Source organism: Sarcophilus harrisii, chromosome 2, assembly GCF_902635505.1.
Source record: "Sarcophilus harrisii chromosome 2, mSarHar1.11, whole genome shotgun sequence".
Lineage (NCBI taxonomy): Eukaryota > Metazoa > Chordata > Mammalia > Dasyuromorphia > Dasyuridae > Sarcophilus > Sarcophilus harrisii.
Genome location: NC_045427.1, coordinates 517750110 through 517771508, shown reverse-complemented (window position 1 = coordinate 517771508; position 21399 = coordinate 517750110). Strand labels below are relative to the sequence as shown.

At 31.3% G+C, this 21399-nt stretch overlaps 1 protein-coding gene across 7 annotated transcripts in view; it reads left to right on the top strand.

The window, feature by feature from the left end:
- The window catches only part of MAP2K5 (mitogen-activated protein kinase kinase 5), a 301668-nt gene that overhangs the window by 44247 nt on the left and 236022 nt on the right, over positions 1 to 21399 (top strand). For all 7 annotated transcript variants that reach the window (XR_004232393.1, XM_012543497.3, XM_023498214.2 and 4 more), the window contains 3 exons: positions 15848 to 15917; positions 19900 to 19940; positions 20860 to 20927. Coding sequence is in view for 6 of the 7 variants with exons in the window: in XM_012543497.3 (XP_012398951.1) it covers positions 15848 to 15917; positions 19900 to 19940; positions 20860 to 20927 (179 nt within the window). In the remaining variant the exon portion in view is untranslated. The remainder of the gene's footprint in view (positions 1 to 15847; positions 15918 to 19899; positions 19941 to 20859; positions 20928 to 21399) is intronic.

Below are 21399 nucleotides of genomic sequence, written 5' to 3'. Positions count from 1 at the left end.
ATTTCCCCGTTATATCTGTTTTGTTATCTCCATTAATCATTCATTCTTTAGCTTCTTGACTTTAGTTTCTAATTATTTTCTTGTTCTAGAATAACATTAGATACATGTAGTCATCTATATTCCTAAAGGTACCTGAACTCTAATGGAACTGCTCTTTACCTTTCCTAAAGCCAATTCTCCATTTTTAGGGCAAGGAAAGAGAATTATTTTTTCCTTTTGTAATTTGTTTTTGTTTTTTATTTCCAAAAAACAGGCATAAATAATTTTTTAACATTCACCCTTGCAAAACCTTGTGTTCCAAATTTTTTCTCCCTGCCTTCCCTCCACCTCCATCTTTATTTAGACAGCAAGTAATCCAATATATGTTAAACATGTGCAATTCTTCTATATATATTTCCACAATTATCATTCTGCACAAGAAAAATCAGATCAAAAGGGAAAAATGAGAAAGAAAACAAAAAGCAAGCAAACACCAGCAAAAAAAAAAAAAAAAAAAAGGTGAAAATACTATATTGTGATCCACACTCAGTCCCCACAATCCTCTCTCTGGATGTAGATGACTTTCTCCATCACAAGCCCATTGGAATTGGCCTGAATCACCTCACTGCTGAAAAGATCCACAGCCATCAGAATTGATCATCACATCCTTTTATGATTCTTAATGAGAGTAGAAAAGCATAGTTTGACTCTTTTTTCTCTCTGCTCAAATAGACTTTTATTTGAAGAAAAATTTCAATATTTAAACAAAAGTAAGAAAACAAAAGACATTTCCTTTCCTAGAGAGTATAATCATGACAAGAATTGGAATCATAAAATAAAGGATACTTTTTTCAGTTCTTTTCAGATCTGGTTTTTTCATAGAGCATATTTTCTTAATAAATTTATAGCCACTCTTTAAAAACCCTCATAAAACTCCTTAGTTATTTTTAAGTCCTTTGGCTTTTGTATTTATTCTTTTTTTTTTTTTTTTAATAGCCTTTTATTTACAGGATATATGCATGGGTAACTTTACAGCATTAACAATTGCCAAACCTCTTGTTCCAATTTTTCACCTCTTACCCCCCCACCCCCTCCCCTAGATGGCAGGATGACCAGTAGATGTTAAATATATTAAAATATAAATTAGATACACAATAAGTTTTTGTATCTATTCTTAAGAAAGATTAGTGAAAGAATCACAATAATAATCACTTAGATTTAATAGTGCTTATAAGGATTAAAAGTTCTTTCCACACAAGAAATCTAGGAAATATGCAGTACAAGTGTTGTTATCCTCTGTCTCCCAAATTGGAAATTAAAGGAATAGCCCAGGTAACAGAACCAGTGTTAGAACTGAAACAAGATCTCCAGTCTTCTATCTCTAAGAAAGTAATCTTTCTACTCTATCGCATTACAAATTGTAGATTCCTTTTTTTTGGTCAAGCCACAGTTGAAATTAGCGATGGGATGATATAGTAGAAAGTATATAGGATATGGACTTCAAAGAACCCATTTCTCCAATTTATTATGTGAGGCTGTGGACCTCTAATCATCCTCTTTGTGCTTCCATTTTCATTATTGATGACAATAATACTGGTATGACATAAATCAGAAGTTTGTTGTGAGGGAGAACTTTTATCAACTGAAAGTTGCTACATATGTATGAGTCAATATTACTAACTCAAGAGGCCAGAAATTGATTTAGCCAGGGTTTCAGAGTAAAGGAGAAAATGTTTTACATTTTTTGAGTTGAAACTTGGAACACTTGCTTAAATGAAACCATTTTCTGGCTGCAGGCCAACACAAACATACATTTTTATCAGTAATATAAACAGATTTTTTGTATTGGAACTGAAAATGTTGCCTTTTTAATTGAAAACTTATCAATTATTTAAATTGCTAGCAGCCTTGGGCTGTTAATTTTATGCATGCTATAATAATGGTGTACAGTGCTATTTGATCTATGTGACAACCAGAAGATTATATTGTCTGAGGGTTTTGTTGTGAAAATGGGTTGTTGTACAATGTTAAATAATAACTATCATATTAAACGAAAGTCTGTTATCACACATTAGTTTTATTTTATGTAAGTTATTTAGAATTTGTTTTGTTTTCTTCATTAGATATATTTTTGAGATAATGAGAAGAAAACAAAGCTATAATAAATTGTCTTTTAAGAAAATGTAAAGTAATTTTGTCTCCAAGGAGATATTTAATGTATTGAAAGAATTCAACAGCCAAGTGTTATTACAGCACTATTGTGATAGCTATGTGCGTTTTGTTATGAGTTTGTGTTAATCAACAATCTGTTTTTATAGCGTAGTTTCTTGTAAGTTACTGTTAGAATATTCCACTACTGGGATCATGGCTTTTCCTCTGACACTATTGCATCTTTTTAATTTCTCCATAAAGTATTTTTTAATTAGAATTTGAAATGCTTTATTAGAAAAAAAATTATATAGAACCTAAATATTCTGAAAACTAAATACCTGATCATTGCTAATATTTAAGGAGCACAGTTAATTATTTCTTTAATGCAGTTTTTAGTTTGTTTTGTTTTGTCTGGAAATATTTAATATAGCTTTTCTGCTTTCATTTTTTTTTTTTAGTTTTTTTAACATTTGGACAACCAATGACTTTATTTTCATACCTACATATGGCTCCTTTGGCTCCTTTATTGGTTTATCATAAACATTGCTCATCTGATTCTTTGTGACCTATTTGGGGTTTTCTTGGCAAAGGTAATGGAGTGGTTTGCCATTTTCTTCTCCGGCTCATTTTACAGACAAGAAATTGGGGCAAACAAGATTAAGTGATTTGCCCAGGGTCATGTAGCGAGTGTCAGAGGTTAGATTTGAACTCAAGAAGGTGAATCTTTCCTAATTCTAGGCCACGATAGCCATTACACCTCCTAGCTGCCCCAGATAAAAAATAGAAATATAGAATTAGAATATTAAAGCTTGGAAAACATCTTCAAGATCATTAAGAACACATCTCAAATAGCATAACAAGTTAATGGAAGAACTAGTTCTTTGTCTCTAGTTCAGGGTTCTTTATGCTACTCCTCTATAAAACATAACAACAGAGAATTTGATAGTCCATTGACTTACCATATTAAGTTATTTCCTTTATTCAGTGTTAAATAACCTTTTGTCAGCTTTTCCTTTTCTATCCTATTCTCTTTGTATGGGAAAAAACTTGCAAAAACAGTTTACAACTGAATTCTGCCTTGCCATTCTATGAACTTTTACAATATTACCTGGTATTTTACTTAGACTAAATACCTAAAATAAACTGAGTCTTCAGTGATTGGTTAGTTCTATTTTTAATAATAAAATTATGATAATAATAAAGATGTTACCTATGCATAAATCCTTAAGGGTTACATATAATTTCCCAGAATACTTCTGTAAGCTTGCATTAGTGCATCTGAAGTAAGGAAATTCAGAGTTGTGAGCATCACAGTCATGGTTTAAGCCCAAGAATCCATAAATTAAACCCTGCTACATTTTCCACTGAGTCTCGTTTACTTAGACCAACCCCAAATCTGATGACCTTCTACTCTACCCCATTACCACTGGACAATATATTTCACCATGGGTAGTTTGTTTTAAAGAAAGGAAGATGCTAATTCTGTATAATTTATTCTGGTAACATTAATCTTATAACAAAGACCCTTCTTTATACTTCTCTGGCAATAAGAGATTGTTATAAGTAGCAGAAAAGTGAAAATAGAGCAAATTAATAAAGTCACTTGAAACTTGGCTTCCTTTTGTCAGCAACAATAACATGACTGCATTTACAAACAAGATTAGCTAAAAGCCTAAAATACCACTTTGCATTTTATAATATATTTTAATATGTTGCTCATTTGAGAGAAGGAATAATTTGCTGCAAGACACTGACCAAAGATACTGGTCATTATGGATACTCCTTATCTTAGGCAAGAAAAAAAGTCTTTTTTCATGAAAAAAAATCTTTCTAAAGCTTAACTTGGAATCTGTATAAATATAAAGAATTATTATTTTGCCAGGAATCATCTCCAGAGACATTAAATGCAGAACTTGTTATATTTATAAGGTATAGGGGAACTCAAGAAGGTGCAAAGTGTTCAATGGCAGTTTATATAGGGAATTCCAGACTGCTGTTCAGGGCAAGTTTCACAGCAGATAATAAAGATATTTACTACATATTACTGAAAAAAAAATGATCATAAATTATGGAAAGTGCAGTAAAAGGGCTAGTACTTAGTAAATTAGTATAATAAGAAAAGTTAATGAATACAGAAAAAAATTGGCTGATATTTTTCTCACTTATGCATAAACACATTTGTTTTTAAACAGCTGCTAAGCAGTATCTTCATCAAGGCAATATTTGAACTGGTCAAATAAAGCAATCTACAGAGGAATGCTTCATTTGGCCAACTGTCTACATGGCTGGATATTCTTTTTCTTTTTTTTCCCCTCACTTATTTAAACATCAGCTTCCCTAAAGCTACTATTTTGAATAATGCAGATTTTTTTATCTGATTATAGAAGTAAAGCAAAATTTCTATATTCTAACAGCTAGATGAAAGTGTAGATTCCCCCAAGCTTAATATGATGATTCTGTAGGCTTTGGCTGAGTGAATCCTATGAATTTTGAATTTATCAGCAGATATGACAAGTTAAAATTCTTTCTTGTCAAAATGTAATACTTTAAATTTACCAATTTTGATTCCATTTGCTGTTCTAATCATGCAATTGGAATTTGCTAATTAATTATAGTTTTGGCAGTTAAAACTAATAATGTCATCATTAAACTTTGCCAACTTTTTATATTTTTGCTTACAAATAATAAATAAATATATTTATTTGATAAATGTGTAAACAAATCCCAAAGCTGTTCTTTGTTGACTTTTTCATGAGAACACTTTTTGTCCCTATTTCCTTTCTTAGGACCATCAGTTATTCTGTGATTATCTTGTGGACCATTGTTCCACAAAGGAAGAAAGTATATAAATGTTAGCAGGAGAGAAAACCCACCTCACTAAATAGCCAGTGAAATTGTAAGGCAGTGTTATGGACAGGTATGCAAATGTAAGCATGAATTTACCATTGAGGCTGGTTGGTTTCCTGTGGTTGGTTTTTTTTGTTTGTTTGTTTTCTGTTTTTTGATCTGCTGGGGCAGTTGTGTACTTCACAGTAGTATAATTCAGCAAAGAAAATCCTGTTACTGAAAGATATGAGATAATTGAAGGGCGGTATAAGGGATGACACAATAAAGCAGTATTGTAATTGAGTTTGTAGGCATCTTTCAGTGTTATAATTATTGGCTTCTTCAAAAGGAAATCTAATAAATTAACTATGGACTACAAATAGTTGGTTAGTTTATTGATTATTGCTGTAATTACTGACTGAGCTACATATAATGGGGTAGGCTTGCAATATTGGCAAAGAAGGAATTTTAAAATTTTATCCTTGGTGGAGAGGAAGTGAGTAAATAAATTTATCTTTTCTTTATAACTTGAAATATTGTACCAATTGTGTTGTCTGTTAGGTTAGATTAAAGATAAATTTAAGCTGGCTTATTAGGGAAGTTAATAAATGCTGGGAAAATTAATAAAATAAGTTTGTTTTTCTTGTGTCAATATGTTGGAAATGTAGAACTAATAATAATATTTTTTATAATTCTTTATTGGCTCTAGAAAACACCTTTCTTCCAGAAAGTAAACAATATACTTTCTATTATAATTAGCTTCTTATGTTTATGTATATTATTGTGTTAATAAGGTTAATTGAAAAATATGCTATTTCTACTGGACAAATCAGTTAAATTTTTTGCTATCCATGAAGCAAACTAGCCATTTTAGTATCATAGGCCTTTGGGTAGGACATATTGCACTTGTGATAGTGTTTTTGTGACACTTTTAGTTTCTTTTTATTCTTCTAGTTTCTTTTAGTATTTCTAATTTATCTTCAAAGACTAGATAGGGAGGGGAAACAAAACCAAAAAGAATGTTTTTTGTCTAAAATATGATGTACACATATGTACCTGATGTACAGGTGCATGGTCAAATCATAGAGCTCCTCTATTAGTACATATATCTTATATAGGCATTGCAGTGGGTTGCTGGGCCTAAAATGAAACAGCAAAAAATAAGCAGGTGCAGTTGCTTTAGAGAAACTATGCTGTTCTTTTGTTGATCCTAAAGTTCTCCCTGAAACAAGTGCCCTTAAAAAAAAAAAAACCATATTCTTCTGGGAATGTTATGTAATTACAGATTATACAATACTGCAGTCTTTAAAGATTTGAGGTTGAGAATCACAGATTAAAATTATGAAGGATCTCTGAATTCCCCTAAACCAACTTGAAACCCAACAATAATTCCTTTTTCTACATCTTCTATAACATAGTCATTTAGCCTTCATTTAAAAACTTCAAGTGCAGAGGAGCCCATTATCACACAAAGAAAATTATTCTACTCTTAGATGGTTCTGATTGTTAGACAGTTTAAAAAACTTATATGGAACCTATTTTTCTTTTTTAAGAGTCAGGTTCAATGTTAGAAATAGTTGCCCAGCAGTTGAAGCTAAAGTTCTTTGATTTACTTGCACAGAATGGAAAACCATAATCAGGTTGTGCTTTGTGTGTGTATTTGTGGAAACAGTAAAAAAAAAGCCGCAGAAAGAATGTGTGGGAGATGTGTTTTGGGTCCAGTTACAAAATATAATAAGTATTTAATAGAATAAAACCATAAAATGAAATCATAGCTTAAATCATTTCTCAGAAGACTTGTAATTATGAATTCATCTCCCTTTGCTCCAGGAGGAGATAGATTTAAATTTTTTCCCATGTACCACTTTTAATTTTTCTTAATATTTCTTAAAAATTTTTCTTTTCTTCCTTCTACTAAAAATATATCCTTAGTATCTTATAAAATATAAAAATCAACTGGGTGGCATTCTGGAATATAAATCGCACTATATCATTCATACCAAGAGTTCTCCCAGGCTATAATCTGTTTTCTCTGGTGTTGCTGCAACTTTTGCTATCAGAAAATTATGCTGCAATTTATCTTTTTTTTAAGTGTCTTTTTAAAAGGACTTCTTGTTCACTAATATTAATGAAATTATATTGAATTGATTATCTAACGTACACTCATTTTCATCAGGAACCTTCTGAAAAATCTTTTACCTACAATTAGAATTCTTTTCTAGTTCAAAAGCTAACAAAAATTCTAAATAAGAAATATAGTCATGAAGTCATAGAGCCATGGTCATAGAAATCTAGAATTAAAAGGAATCATATAGAACAACAGTTCTTAATGGAGTATTTTATTTTTTCCCTGTTACATGTAAAAACAATTTTTAACATTTGTTTTTAAAACTTTGAGTTCCACATTCGTTGCCTTTCTCCCTTCTCACCTCTCTCATTTACAGTGTATACAATTCAAAATACATTACACATGTGTGTAGTTTTGCAGGTGTATGCAAAACATTTTCATAAGTAGTTATGTTGTGAAGGAGAACGGAACGTAGACCAAAAATATCCTCAAGAAAAATAAAGTTTAAAAAAAAAAAGTATACTTCAATCAGACACCATCAGTTCATTCTCTGGATATAGATAGCATTTTTCTTTTTCTTTTTTTTTTTTGAAAAATTTTCAATAGTTAATTATAAAACACTTTCCACACAAAAAAGTCAGATCTAATCGCTTGGAAGAATATCAAGTGTTCATGGGTAGGATGAACTAATAAAATAAAAATGATAATTCTACCTAAATTTATCTACTTATTCAATGCCATACAAACTCCCAAGAAATTATTTTACAGAGCTAGAAAAATAATAACAAAGTTCATCTAAATTTTCAGTAATATTTTATTTTTCCAAATACATGTAAAGATAGTTTTTAGTACTCATTTTTGTAAAACTTTTGTGTTTCAAATTTTTCTTTCTTACCTTACCATTTCCAAGATAGATAAGTTAAATATGTGCAAATCTTTTAAATGTATTTCCATATTTGTTATGTTGTGCAAGAAAAAATCAGATCAAAAGCCCCCCCCCCCAAAAAAAAAAAACATGAAAAAGAAACAAACCACAACATACAATGAAAATACCATGCTTTGAACTTATATTCAGCTTCTGTAGTTTTCTCTGTGGATGTGGAGGCATTTTCCATCCCAAATCTATTGGAATTACCTTGAATCACTGCATTATTGAGAAGAACCAAGTCTTATCACAGTTAATCATAATATAACCTTGTTACTTTGTGCAGTGTTCTCTTGGTTGTACTCACTTCACTCAGCATCAGTTCAGAACTGTAAGTCTTTCCAGGCTTTTCTGAAATCAGCCTATTCATTATTTCTTATAGAACAATAATCTATTACCTTCACATACCATAACTTATCCAGACATTCTCTGATTGACAGGCATCCATTCAATTGCCACAAAAAGAGTTTCTATAAACATTTTTGCACATGTGTATCCTTTCCCCTCTTTTATGATTTTCTTGGGATGGAGACCCAGTAGTGAAAATGTTGGATGAAAAGATATACACAGTTTGATAACCCTTTTGCCAAAGTTCTGTATTGCTCTCCAGAATGGTTGGAGCACATCTCCACCAACAATGTATCAATGTCCCAGTTTTCCCACATCCCCTCCAACATTTATCATTATCTTTTCCTGTCATCTTAGCCAATCTGAGAAGTGTGATACTAATCTCATAGATGTTTTAATTTTGTATTTCTCTAATCAGTTGTGATCTAGAACATTTTTTCAAATGATTAGAAGTGACTTTAATTTCTTCATTTGAAAATTGTGTCAGTTCATACATTTTAACCGATTAGATATTAGGGAATGAGTGGTATTCTTATAAATTTGACTCTATTGTCTATATATTTTAGAAATGAGGCCTCTATCAGAAACACTGGCTGTAATTTTTTTTTTCCTCCTCAGCTTTCTGCTTCCTTTTTCATTGTGACTGCATTAGTTTTGTTTGGGTAAAATCTTTTTGAATTAATGTAATCAAAATTTGGGTGCTATTTTTCATGATAACTCCTTCAGAGTTGTCTTGGATCATTTTATTGCTGAAAATAGTATGTCATTCACAATTGGTTATAATATTGCTGTTACCTTGTACACAGGACATTCCTTTTGCATCAGCTTATGCAAGTATTTCTGTATTTTTTTGAGGGTATCATATTTAGCATTTCTTATAGCACAAGCATATTCTATCAAAGTTACATATCACAATTTATTAACCATTCCCTAATTGGTACCCATCCCTTCAATGTTAAATTTTTTGCCCCCAGAATAGAGCTACTTATATTTTAAACATAGATCATTTTCCTTTTTGTTATTTTTAAAATATAGATCCTTTTCCTTTTTGTTTTATTTGCATTTCTCCAGTAGCTATAGATAGCTACCTCATCTGAAAACAGCTCTTATCTTTTAATCATTTATCATTTGGGCAATGGCTTTTATTTTTTAAAATTTGATTTAGTTCATTATATATTTGAGAAATGAGGTCTTTATGAGATAAATTTGTTTCAGATTTTATTTTACAATTCCACTAACTGTATTCTTCCTCCTTCCCCCTATATCCCGGTTTATTCTAGTCTCTTTCTCTTTTTAAAAAGTATTTTGCTTCTGACTGTCCCCTTAAGTCTGCCCTCCCTTCTGTCACCTCCCCCACCTCCTCTTTCCCCTTCCCTTCCTGTTATCCTGTAGAGTAAGATAGATTTCTGTACCTAGTTGAGTATGTGTGTTATTCCCTCTTTGAACCAATTCTGATGAAAGTAACATATATTTACACCCCTAAGCTTCTCTTTTTCCTCTCCATTGAAAAAGCTTTTTCTTGCCTCTTTTATGTGTGATAATTCTCTATTTCCCCTTTTCCCAGTGCATTCCTCTCTCATCCCTTAATTTTATTATTTTAGATATCATCCCTTCACATTCAACTAACATCTATGCCCTTTATGTATTCTCCTTCTAGCTGCTTTAAAAATGAGAAAGTGTGAGTTACAGGTAACATCTTTCCAATGTAGAAATTTGAACAGTTTGACCTTATTAATTTCCTTATGATTTCCCTTTCCTATTTACCTTTTTATGCTTCTCTAGAGTCTTGTATTTAAAAGTCACATTTTCTTTTACTCTGATCTTTTCATCAATAATGCTTGAAAATCCTCGATTTCTTTGAATATTAATTTCTCCCCCTGAAGGATTATATTCAAATTTGGCCGAATAGGTGATTTTTGGTTGTAATCCTAGTTCCTTTGTCCTCCAGAATATCATATTCCCAGCCCTCTAGTCCTTTAATGTAAAGGCTGTGAAATTTTATATTATTTTGACTGTGTCTTCACCATACTTGAATTGTTTCTTTCTGGATGCTTGCCATATTTTTAACTTGATCTGGAAACTCTGGAATTTAGGTATAATATTCTTGGAAGTTTTCATCTGGGGATTTCTTTCAGTAGGTGATTGGTGGATTCTTTCAATTTCTCTTTTTTAGAACCTTCTTTCTGATTCTAGAATATCAGAGTAGTTTTCCTTGACAATTTTTTGAAAGATAATATCTAGACTCTTTTTTTAATCATGGTTTTCAGGTTGTTTAATATTTCTTAAATTATCTCTCTTGGATCTGTTTTCCAGGTCAGTTATTTTTCCAATGAGATATTTTACATCGTCTTCTAGTTTTTCATTCTTTGGTTTTATTTTATTGTTTCTTGATTTCTTCTAAAGTCAGTAGCTTCCATTTGCCCAATTCTCATTTTTAAAGAATTATTTTCTTATGAGCTTTTGTACTTCTTTTTCCATTTATCCAATTCTACTTTTCAAGTAGTTTTCTTTAGTGGTTTTTTTTCCTCATTTAGTCAGTTCTGCTGTTTTAGTCATTCTTTTCCTCATTGGCTTTTTGTTTGTCCTTTGCCATTTTGTCTGGTTTGTTTTTTAAAGTATTATTTCTATACTTTTTGTGTGTCTCCTTTACCAAAAGAGACTTGTTTTTCATGATTTTCTGGCATTGCTCTCATTTTTTCCCCAATTTTTCTTCTACTTCTCTTATTTGATTTTCAAAATTTTTTTTGAGCTCTTCCGTGACCTTAGACCAATTCATATTTTCTTGAAGGTTTTGGATGTAGGAGCTTTTGACTTCATTATCTTCTGAGTGTGCATTTTGATCTTCCTTATCATCATAGCAACTTTCTGTGGTCAGAATTTTTTTCTGTTGTTTGTTCATTTTCCCAGACTATTACTTCATTTTTAATTCTTTGTTTAAAAAAGATTCTACTGCCAAGGTGAGAGTGCACTGTCCCAACCTTTAGGATTTTGTGCAACTGTTTTCAGAGATATTGCTAGGGACCTGTAAGTTTTTAGTCCTTCTCAGATGGTATGATCTAAGGAGAGATGTGTTTAATACTCTCCTGGCCATACTCTGGAATGTGAGTGATCACAAGCACTCTTTTCTGTTTCCTGGGACTGAGGATTTTGAACTCAAATGAAGTGAGAATGTGAATTATGAATACTTATTTTCTTGTATAATTTGGAAAGACATGGTAGGCACGAGCAGGCACATTATAGATGAGGACTTGCATGTTCACTATAGAATATCATGAGACAGATGTATGACTAGAAAATGAAATGGGTCTGTCAGGGGAAGAGTGAGCGTATACCTCAACATTCTCCAGGAAGACCCACCTGTCGCCTCTCCCTTCTAAGCCTCTTGGGAAACATCTCACTCCCTTGTGGATATAAGGAAGGACAGCAAGACACAGGTTGGGTAGCACAGATGGCTGGTATTCTTCATCATTCAAGAATATCAACGTTGATGAGATCTCCAAATGTGGTACTTGTATTCTGAAGCACTGATTTGAAAAGAAATGTTGCTTGTTTTTACATGGGAAACACTATTGTTCTTTTTTTAATATAAGAAACAGATACTGAGAAACCTGGTGTCTGGAAAAATTGCTGGTGAAAGGGAAAATGAAACACGCTTATTATATCCTCTCAGAAATTCACTCAAGAACACTCATCTAGTGAAATGTCTTATGAGATGGGTGATATTGGCTGAGTTGGATAAATTAGGATATTTCTGCTTGTGTTTTTGTTGCAAGTTAGATGTCTCCATTATAGATATGCCATGGTTCAGTAAAAGTATTCCTATAGAATTTTTCTTCCAGAACAATTACCTTGTAGAAAGTATTTTTCATTTGTGTTTAACAAATGAAAAATACTTATAAAATTAAGTTAAATACTTTCTTAATCTGGTTATTTGGATAGTGTTGTAGTTGGTTTTGTTGTGGTTTTTAGTTTTTATGTTTCTTGTTCTTCATTAGGAAAAAAATTGTACTTTTAGTGTTGTAACATCCTTCTTAATTTTTTCCAGTTTTCCAAGAAGGAAAAAACCACTGTAATCATTGATTGAATTTGCTATTAGAATTTAAATTAAGTTGATTATAAATAGGAAACTGTTAGATAACTCTCAAAACAAAATATAGCCACAGAAAACATGTACTTCTTATCCCCTTGCTGAATGTGGTCCTCGGTCTTAAATTAATTAGATTTTGGATAACTACTAAAGTTTGTGTCACATCCTTATTAAAATTGTTTAAGAATTTTTTAAGAGCATCTCAGAGGGATACTGAAAATAGCTCATTCAGGAGACTCCATTAACAAATACAAAACCGATTAATTTTTACTTAGTTAGCTTATTGATTATTGCCTCAGTTATTGTATGAGAAAGAAAACACCAGAAAATAAATTTGATAACTGTTAATACTAACTTTGATTTAAGGAAGCATTTTTGTACTAGTAATTTTGTATGAGTAAATGCTAGAAAAATGTTGGCAGGTAGATAAAATAAGACTTTTACACACACACACACACACATACACACACACACACACACACACCACACACATGTGATTCCCTGAACTCATATAGGATTATAAGTGTTCACATAGGATTATAGATATATAATACTATGGATCCAGCTAGTGACTTTGCTAATATTACTTTGGTGTTTCTGGGCTGATGTGAGTATCTTGATAGTATGAGGCTACCCTTTTTTTGAAGTACATTTCAAGCCTAGTAATTTAGTATTTGGAATTATTGATGAGTTTATTCCTGTTTAAAAAGACATAGGGGCTATTCTTCCTCTCTTCCCTGTCTTCAAAATGGAAGATGGGAGAAAATGTAAATTTTGGAAAGAAGAAGAGAACACAAAGAAGATGTTGACTTGAGGACAGAGAGAAGAAAGGGTACCTTTTTGGTTTTTTTTTTTTTTTTTTTTTTTTTTTTTTTTTTTTAGCACTTTTTGATATAGAAGAGGCACAGTTAGGGCCTGAGTTCCTGGGAACTCTACTTAGTTTTATGGCAATTCAGAAATTGGCTCACTCTTCTTCATAAAAGTATTCTAGCCTGGAATTTGAAATGGTATTAAAAGTGTGCCAGTGCTAAGAATTTAGTTTGGGAGATCTTGTTTATGACAAAGCTTCATCATTTAGTTTATTTTATTCAGACATGTAAAACTTCTCTCCCCTTTGGTCTTAATTGGGAATCCCCTATAATACATGATTTTAGTGGAAGAATGTCTATTTCACATTTGAAGGCGTTCAGTAAAAAAAAGAAATTCCTTTAGAAAAATTAGTAAATTAGCTATTTAACACCATTAATGGTAATTGTGAGAATAGTTACCTGTATAAAAAGAAATGTAAATTTCCAGAAATTTTGCAGTGACACCAGTAGTCAAATTTTATCAATTATATGCCAAAGCTCTAAAGTGAAAAGACAGAATTTTTATTTATTTGTGAGGTAGAGAAATAAAACAAGAAAACAGGCCAATTTCATGCATGCAAGGTTTTATAGTAGGAAAAAATGCATTGCACCTGTTCTCACCCTTTACATTTAAGGGTATTTGTTTTCAAACTTGACCCCAAGCACCGTTTTCAGACACCTCTATAATTAATTTGTTATATTAAGACATAAGAAGATTTTGTTTGCTTTGGTTTCTAGAAATGTGTTGAAATGGCAACTGAAATTACTTACCTATTGTACATAGCAGTTAATTAAAGAAAAGCATTAAGTATGGGAGAGCAGCACTGCTGCTGTTGTCTTGTATCAGTATAAAAAGGCCGTAATTTTTTTGACAGCCACTGATTGGAAAGTTGCTTGCAGCTTTCCAGAAGCAAGGGGTACATGCTGTGGATCAATAACTGGCAAATTTTCCATTAAAAAGAATACCTGAGCAATGTTCCAAATAGCCACTGGCATCTTAATTTTCCATGGAAACCTCAAACACTCAAGTGCCGAGGACAAGTCATTTTCGGACAATTTTTCCAGACTACTTGTTAACAGTTATTGCTGTCCCAAAAGGTTGACAGCCTACATGATTGATATTTCATTTACTTGTCATCACTGTTTGAGTAATGGCGAATGCTGTATTTCTGTGGTTTTAAGGAATATAGTCTCCTGAAACGTTTGCCTTAGTATATATTCCAAGGAGGATGTAGTGCACATTTAAACTGTATGTATATAAGTCTTTAGGGTCATGGAATGAGAGAACCGATCTCTTTTACAGTTTGAAGCCTCTGGAGAGCAAGGCACATTTTTGTAGTCCTTTAGCTATCAGAAATCTACCTTCACTTTATTTTTTATAAGGGTGAAGAGACTTTCATGTATTACTTGTGATTTCCCAAGATAATGCAGAATTTTATGATCCCTTGTATTTCTTTACAAAATTCACTTGATTCAATAATTCTCGTGTATATAATAATTATTATTTAAGAATGACACTGTGCAGAAAAGTACTGTAAAATTATATGTAGTGAGAAACTTTTTAGGAAGTCAACAAAGATATTGGAGATATTCTCCAAATGTTGCAACTAAATGGTAATCATTTGTCTCTTAAGAAGAGTACCTTTAGAAGGTACCCTCTCAGATTATTTCATCAGCAGTTTTTGTTTTTATTTTTCTATCAAGAACATTTTTAGTTATCTGTTAGTAGGAGTGAAGGAACAAAAGCTGTCTCTAAGTGTGGTGTTCACTTAGATTTTAACAATTCATGCTAGGACCCGCAATTGCCAAATTAAGAGGAATAAGCTAGTAAAAATTAATATTTACTTAACCTCAAATTTTAATTATAATGATTAATAAAATAATATTATCCCTGTGAAGATTCCTGAAAGTATTTTCACTTCCTAAGTTTCTTCATTGTTACAAGTGTAAAGTGCATTGAAAATGGTCTATAACAAAATGTCTATAAGGATAAAGGCTTCTTTGTTTTGTGATGGGTTTGAACTTGCTTGGAACTTGGCAGTAATCCTTTATTGCTTTAATTCCACCTTCTTTTGGAACCTCTCACAGTATACATTAATGTAACAGGCTTTATGATTTAGACTAGATTATATTTTCATTGAAACACACACACACACACACACACACACACACACACACAAAATATTTGTTTCCTTGGCTGGCATGTGGATCAAAGTCAGATCTGAAGCATTTATATCTTTATTTACTAAATTGGGGCATGAGTTGTGTGGAATAGAGGCAGTACAATAGTTTAGCATTAAAATCCATTTATGTTCTATTTAATAAGTGACATTTTAAAATACTTTAAGAGATTATATACCAATATAAAGTTTTAATCAACATTTTTACTTTTTAAAATCAGTGTTGTTTGTATCTGGGGGATTATACTGTACTAAACTTTTAGACCTAAGCATTTACTATAGTCATTTTGATGTTCAAATAGGGGGAAAGTATTCTCAAGGCTGATATGTATATTAGCAATTAAAAAAAAAAGTACTATGAATTAAACAACCCATGAGTGTCCATTCCAGTATTCATGCATTACTGAGTAATCTCTTTCTGTAATCTCTTTGCAGTATTATTCCACAGTAATGGAACAGCAAGTAAATGGACAGTTAATAGAGCCTCTGCAGATATTTCCAAGAGGTAATGTTTAACAGATTCTAATCAACAATGATTATTTCAGTAAACTGTTTCATCAACAGTTATGTTTTCCAAAGGTTTAAATGCACATAACATGATGTTTAGCTCTTTAATTTGAAAAAACAAAAGAAGTATTCATTATCGTGGGGATTGCAGACTATATTATAGTTATGGCAGATAAAATATCTAATTTACTAGAGTAAATTAAACTAACTAGATTGTATTTTGTTTTCAGAGTGCACATTTATATACGCTTAGAGAACTCTTTGGGATTTTCACGTTTTCCAATCCAAGGCAAATGAATAACTTTAATTCTAGTTATTTGTAAATTGTGACTCATGATGATGGCCAGTGAGTGCTGTTATTGAGTAGAATATTTTCAGTCAGTGGGGAAATAAAATTAGCTAACAGTTTTTAAGGGAGGAAAAATTGGTAGAACTTGTAGTAGTTTGGTTTGTTAATTTGGAGAAACGTCTCTATAAACAATGGAAAATTCACATGCACAGTTGTTTAGTAGTTAACCTTTTAAAAATTACATAGGGGCAGAAGGTGATGCATGGAACTAAGTTGTCTTTTTGCTTCTGTATTAGATAATGTTGGTCTTTTACCAGATGTGAATATTTGAAATGTGGACCCTTTTCCTTATTTGGATAATGTTGAAAAGGAAGAGTTTACTTTAATCCATTAATGCTTTCCAATTTATCTATTGCCTGTCTAGGAATCAGTGTTTCATAATTAATGATATTGATAAATTTCAATTCTTTAAGTACATCTTTCAGCATTAAATCAATTAAAATAATGAAAAATTTAACTCATCCTTGTTGCTTTGTACAGATAATCATAGAATGAGTTTTCTAGTTAAAATATTCCAGACTTTCCTACTTGTGACTGAAGTTTGAAGAGGACAATTAACCAATAGAAATCTTATTCACAAGATCTTAAAAGAAAGTTTGCTGACTTATTATGTACAGAGGTTTGGGAATCATAACAACACTGAAATTTTAGTCTTTCAGAAGACCAATTTTTTTTTCCATCTTAAAAATTTCTATTGATTTCTTTCCAAGATTATCAATATGCTAGTTATAATGTAACAAACATTATTTTTACAATATTATAAAGAATTAATTTAAGTACTATATTAGCTATGTGATCCTAGGCAAGTCACTTTATCCTATCTTATCCTACAATAAAACTACAAATTACTGAGCATTTGCAAGTCTGTATTGATAGGAGTTTTCTTACCCGACATTGCTCTATACCAATAACATCATGACTCCAGGGGGAGAAAAGGAAATTTTAAAAATTTCCTCTATTTTGGTGGTCTTATTTTTTATTTTATACTTAAAACTTTCCAAGTTCAGTTTAATTTCTTTAAGGCTTCAGTTAGTTTATTATAGTCATACTGCCCAAAAAGTTTTTTGGTATTCTTAAATATAGATATACAGAGCTGTAGAGATGGAAAGTAACTGAAAAAATTATCTGATATACCCTCTGAGCATTGCTCTCTCTGAGCAATTCTGAAGGATTATTTTTACTAGACTATTTTAAAATTATTAGTTTGTTAATGATAATATCAGTATTTTATTGATACTTGATATTTATCTCATACTTTAAAGTATTCTACATTATCTTAATATATTATTGTTGTCATATTTTGAAGGATATAAAAGTTAAAATATTTAAGGTCAGAATAATTGGGAGCATTAACAAAAACAATTGCTATAGATAGGGGAAAGCTACTCCAAAGTACTAGAAATTGCCAATGTCAGAGCTAGTGTATATTCATTAATTCTATATTGCCTTATATAATCATACTATATCAAAGCTGAAAAGGACCTTAGGCTTCATCTAGTCCATTTTCCACATGAGGAAACTAAGGCTTAGATTGAATGACTTTTCCAAAGTGTCCTAAGCCAGTAAAAATGCAGAACTGATATTGAGCTTATTTGTCTGATTTCAAGTCCAGGATCTTCTTCTACGTCATGAGCTCTTTGATTATCTTGTGTCATCTTTAAATACTCAGACTGTGGGAGCCTAGATCTCCTTGTTACTAAAATTCTTTTGATTTTGTATGCATACATTTCTAGCAGTTTGTAATAATTTGTTGCTCTTTAATTATAAGTGAGATGGACAAGTAGGATTTGGAAATGTGCAAAATTGAGGTTCAAACATGTCTTAAAAGCCTTTGACCTAATAGGGAGAAAGAAAAAATGGTTCAATTTCACCACATTCACATAAATCCTATTTTCCAATATACATAGCTTCTTTGAATATTTGAATAGTGATTTGAAATTTATGAGTCCTCTTTACAATTAAAATGTAGTTTTAATTATAAACAAGTATAAAAACATTAAATTTTTAATAACTTGAGTTTCTGTGATTAAGAGAAGGATTGTTGTTGTTCAGTATAAGTTCTGCATCTGATGATTACAGGCTATCTAATCCTGGTCAAGTCCTTTAGACTTTGTCTATCTTAGTACCTGAGACCATCAGGTACAGAGTAGTTGCTCATCTGTATTACTTGAGGGAATTCCTTACTGAGAGTTTCTTATGTGGAAGAAATTGTAGATCCAGTGCAAAAATACCAGATTGCTGTGACTTTGGGATTTTAAGGAATTAATTTTTTTTGCATAGCTTTTAAATTCTTGATCATAATAGTTTAAGAAGCCATATGAGCACACAAGAAAATCCAGTAATTGGAGATAAAAATTAAAGTCTGTTCATTATTCACAATCAAGAACTTATTAAAAGTATCATTTACATATAAAATACTTCAGTGGACATATATTTAGTGTCCTTTAGCAGCTATTGATGGCCTATCAAGAACCTGGCATCAAGTATATGTATCCACTGTTTTGTTCAAAAGGCTTATTTACATCTTAAAGAAAAGTATATTTGAAACCCAGAAAAAAAAATATATATAAATATAATATATAATATAAATATAATTTATTTAAGAAAAATATTCATTCTTAAATGGATGTGATTTGCATGTTCCTTTTAAGAAACATTTACAAAAAATATTTATCAGACTATCAAACTGCTGAAAGAATAAACTGGGACATTCAAATGTACTGGAAATAGGTGAAATAAAATGGGAAAAAAAACCTGATATATTTAGTAATTGTTATTCATAACTACTGATTAATAACTAGCTCTTTCTCACTGTCAAAACAAAAGTAAAATACGTGTGCATCTAAGAGAAGAAAAATCAAGGTTATCCTTCTTAAAACAATCAATCAAAATTGACAGCCCCTTAATATACAATTTGTAGGGCACTATAGTTTTCAAATGAAAACAATTCATAACATGTAGCCAAGAGCTTTTTTGTATTTTTAACATTTGATAGAAAAGGATTTGTTGAATAGGAAAAGTGCTAACTTGGAAAAGAGAATGTAAAGAAATTATATTTCTCCCCGGTACTCCATCTTCAGATCTAAATATTAGTATATGTCAATATTTATAAACAACATGATGTAATGAGTTTGGTATTTTTGTGCTTCAATATAACCCAGTTATATAAACATCCCTAACCTTGAATAGTGCTCCTTGTAACCTGCAACAGTCTTTTTGAAAGAAATTAAAAAAAAAACCAGATGATGTTCAAAGAAAGAAACATTTATTTTTAAGATACTTTAAATGATAGAGGAAATTAAATGTAAGAGAGTGAAAAGATATTATAGAAATTTGAGTTATGAAAGGAATCTAATCATGTTAGCTCAGTTAACTTGATTTTGGTATGTTTTAAGCAGAAATTGGAATTTATATTAGGTAATGTCAGAAAGCTCTTTGCATTTATAAATGCTCACTCCTGCAAGTTAAAAACCCTGGTTCATAATTCCCACTTTGGGTCTAGGGAGCCACTTTTCAATCATTTCTCTCTGCTAATTTTGGTGTCACCCTCATTTCTTTTTAAACGATTCATTTTGAGCAAATTTGTAAATGGCCCTGATGTGTTCTACAATTTAGTCAATTACTGTTTCAGCCTGCAAGCCTCCTGGGAAACGGAACATACATGGCCTGAAGGTACGAATTTCAATAATTGTTTCAGTAAAGTTAGATGGATTTGTAATGCTGTGTTCCACTTATTGAAATGTCAAATAAAACTGCACTTTCTCAAGCTCTGACAAGCAGTTTTTTTAAAGGGAGGTAGGGGAAAAATCATCTGTAGTATATGTTTAATATCTACATATGTTTGGATATGGGCTAGTTTTTTTTTGTGAAATCTTCATTTTTTTAAATCCTTTTCTCTTTGTAAATGTGTTCAATATGATTCTAGGTAATTAGGTCTGATAATTTGAGACAGAATATAGAATTGATTTAATTAATTAGGTTTATAACTATAATGCATTAATATCCTCCTTTTGGTATATTCATTTGGTGCCTTTTTGGTTTCTTTTTTATGTTTTAAATTTTACTTCACAGAACAATGTTTCTACCTTTAAACAGAAAAAGAAGCTATTTTTTGAGTCTTGATCATTTTCTAACTAATTACTTATATTTCACCATAGTCCAAAAGGCTCATATTATCTTATGTTCCTTTCAGTGGCTGTTTACCCTATATTCCTGATGATTCATGATACTTTAAGATGCATATCTAATCTTTGGATATATCTCATATGTGTCTTTTGTGACTAAATTGTCCCATCTGTGGTAGATCTTGAACAATTAATTGCCACCCCTCCTTTTTTATTTCCTGTTGTCCTCTCCTTTCAATACTGTTTAACTAAGCATTTAACATGTAACAAGGATCTGAACATTATGCAATATGCTGGTAATGTAGAACCTTAACCTACATACCGAATAGACTCCAACCATGGGCATGCCTAGCAACAAGCTAATTAACCTCCATCGTGAAATGAGAAATTTATGGCAAATTACAGGTTAATTAGAACTGTGTCCTCAGAACACAAACGACTGATAAAGATTCTTTCTTTGCCTGCAGGTGAATACACGGGCCGGGCCCTCTCATCATAGCAGCCCAGCAGTTTCAGATTCACTTCCAAGCAATAGGTGAGAACAGAATCCCAATTGTGTGTTTGGTCATTGAAAGGAAGTGCTTGTATGAAGACATCTCTTTCTCCTTATTGTCACCAAATTGGCATGTGACTATTAAATTAAATTATTGTGTAATATTAGTTGTATATTGAGTAAGCATTAAGGAGCACTTATAGAATAATAATTTAGATATTAATTGCTTATAATTTTGACTCTTTAATATTTAACTGCTAAAGTAATTTTGCTAAAAATATATATCTTGTCCCACTTGGTAAAATCTGGTGGATCTCTTTTAGCTCTAGAATCAAATATAAAGTGCTTAATTTGCTCTTTAAAGCCATTTGCAACCTAGCTGCTTTCTACCTTTGTAGACTTCTTATACTTTATTATCCAGTGATAGTAATTTATTTGCTATTTCTTATATATGACACTTGAGCATTCAATCGCATGTCTTTACATTGACTGCCCTTCATGCCTGGAATGCTCT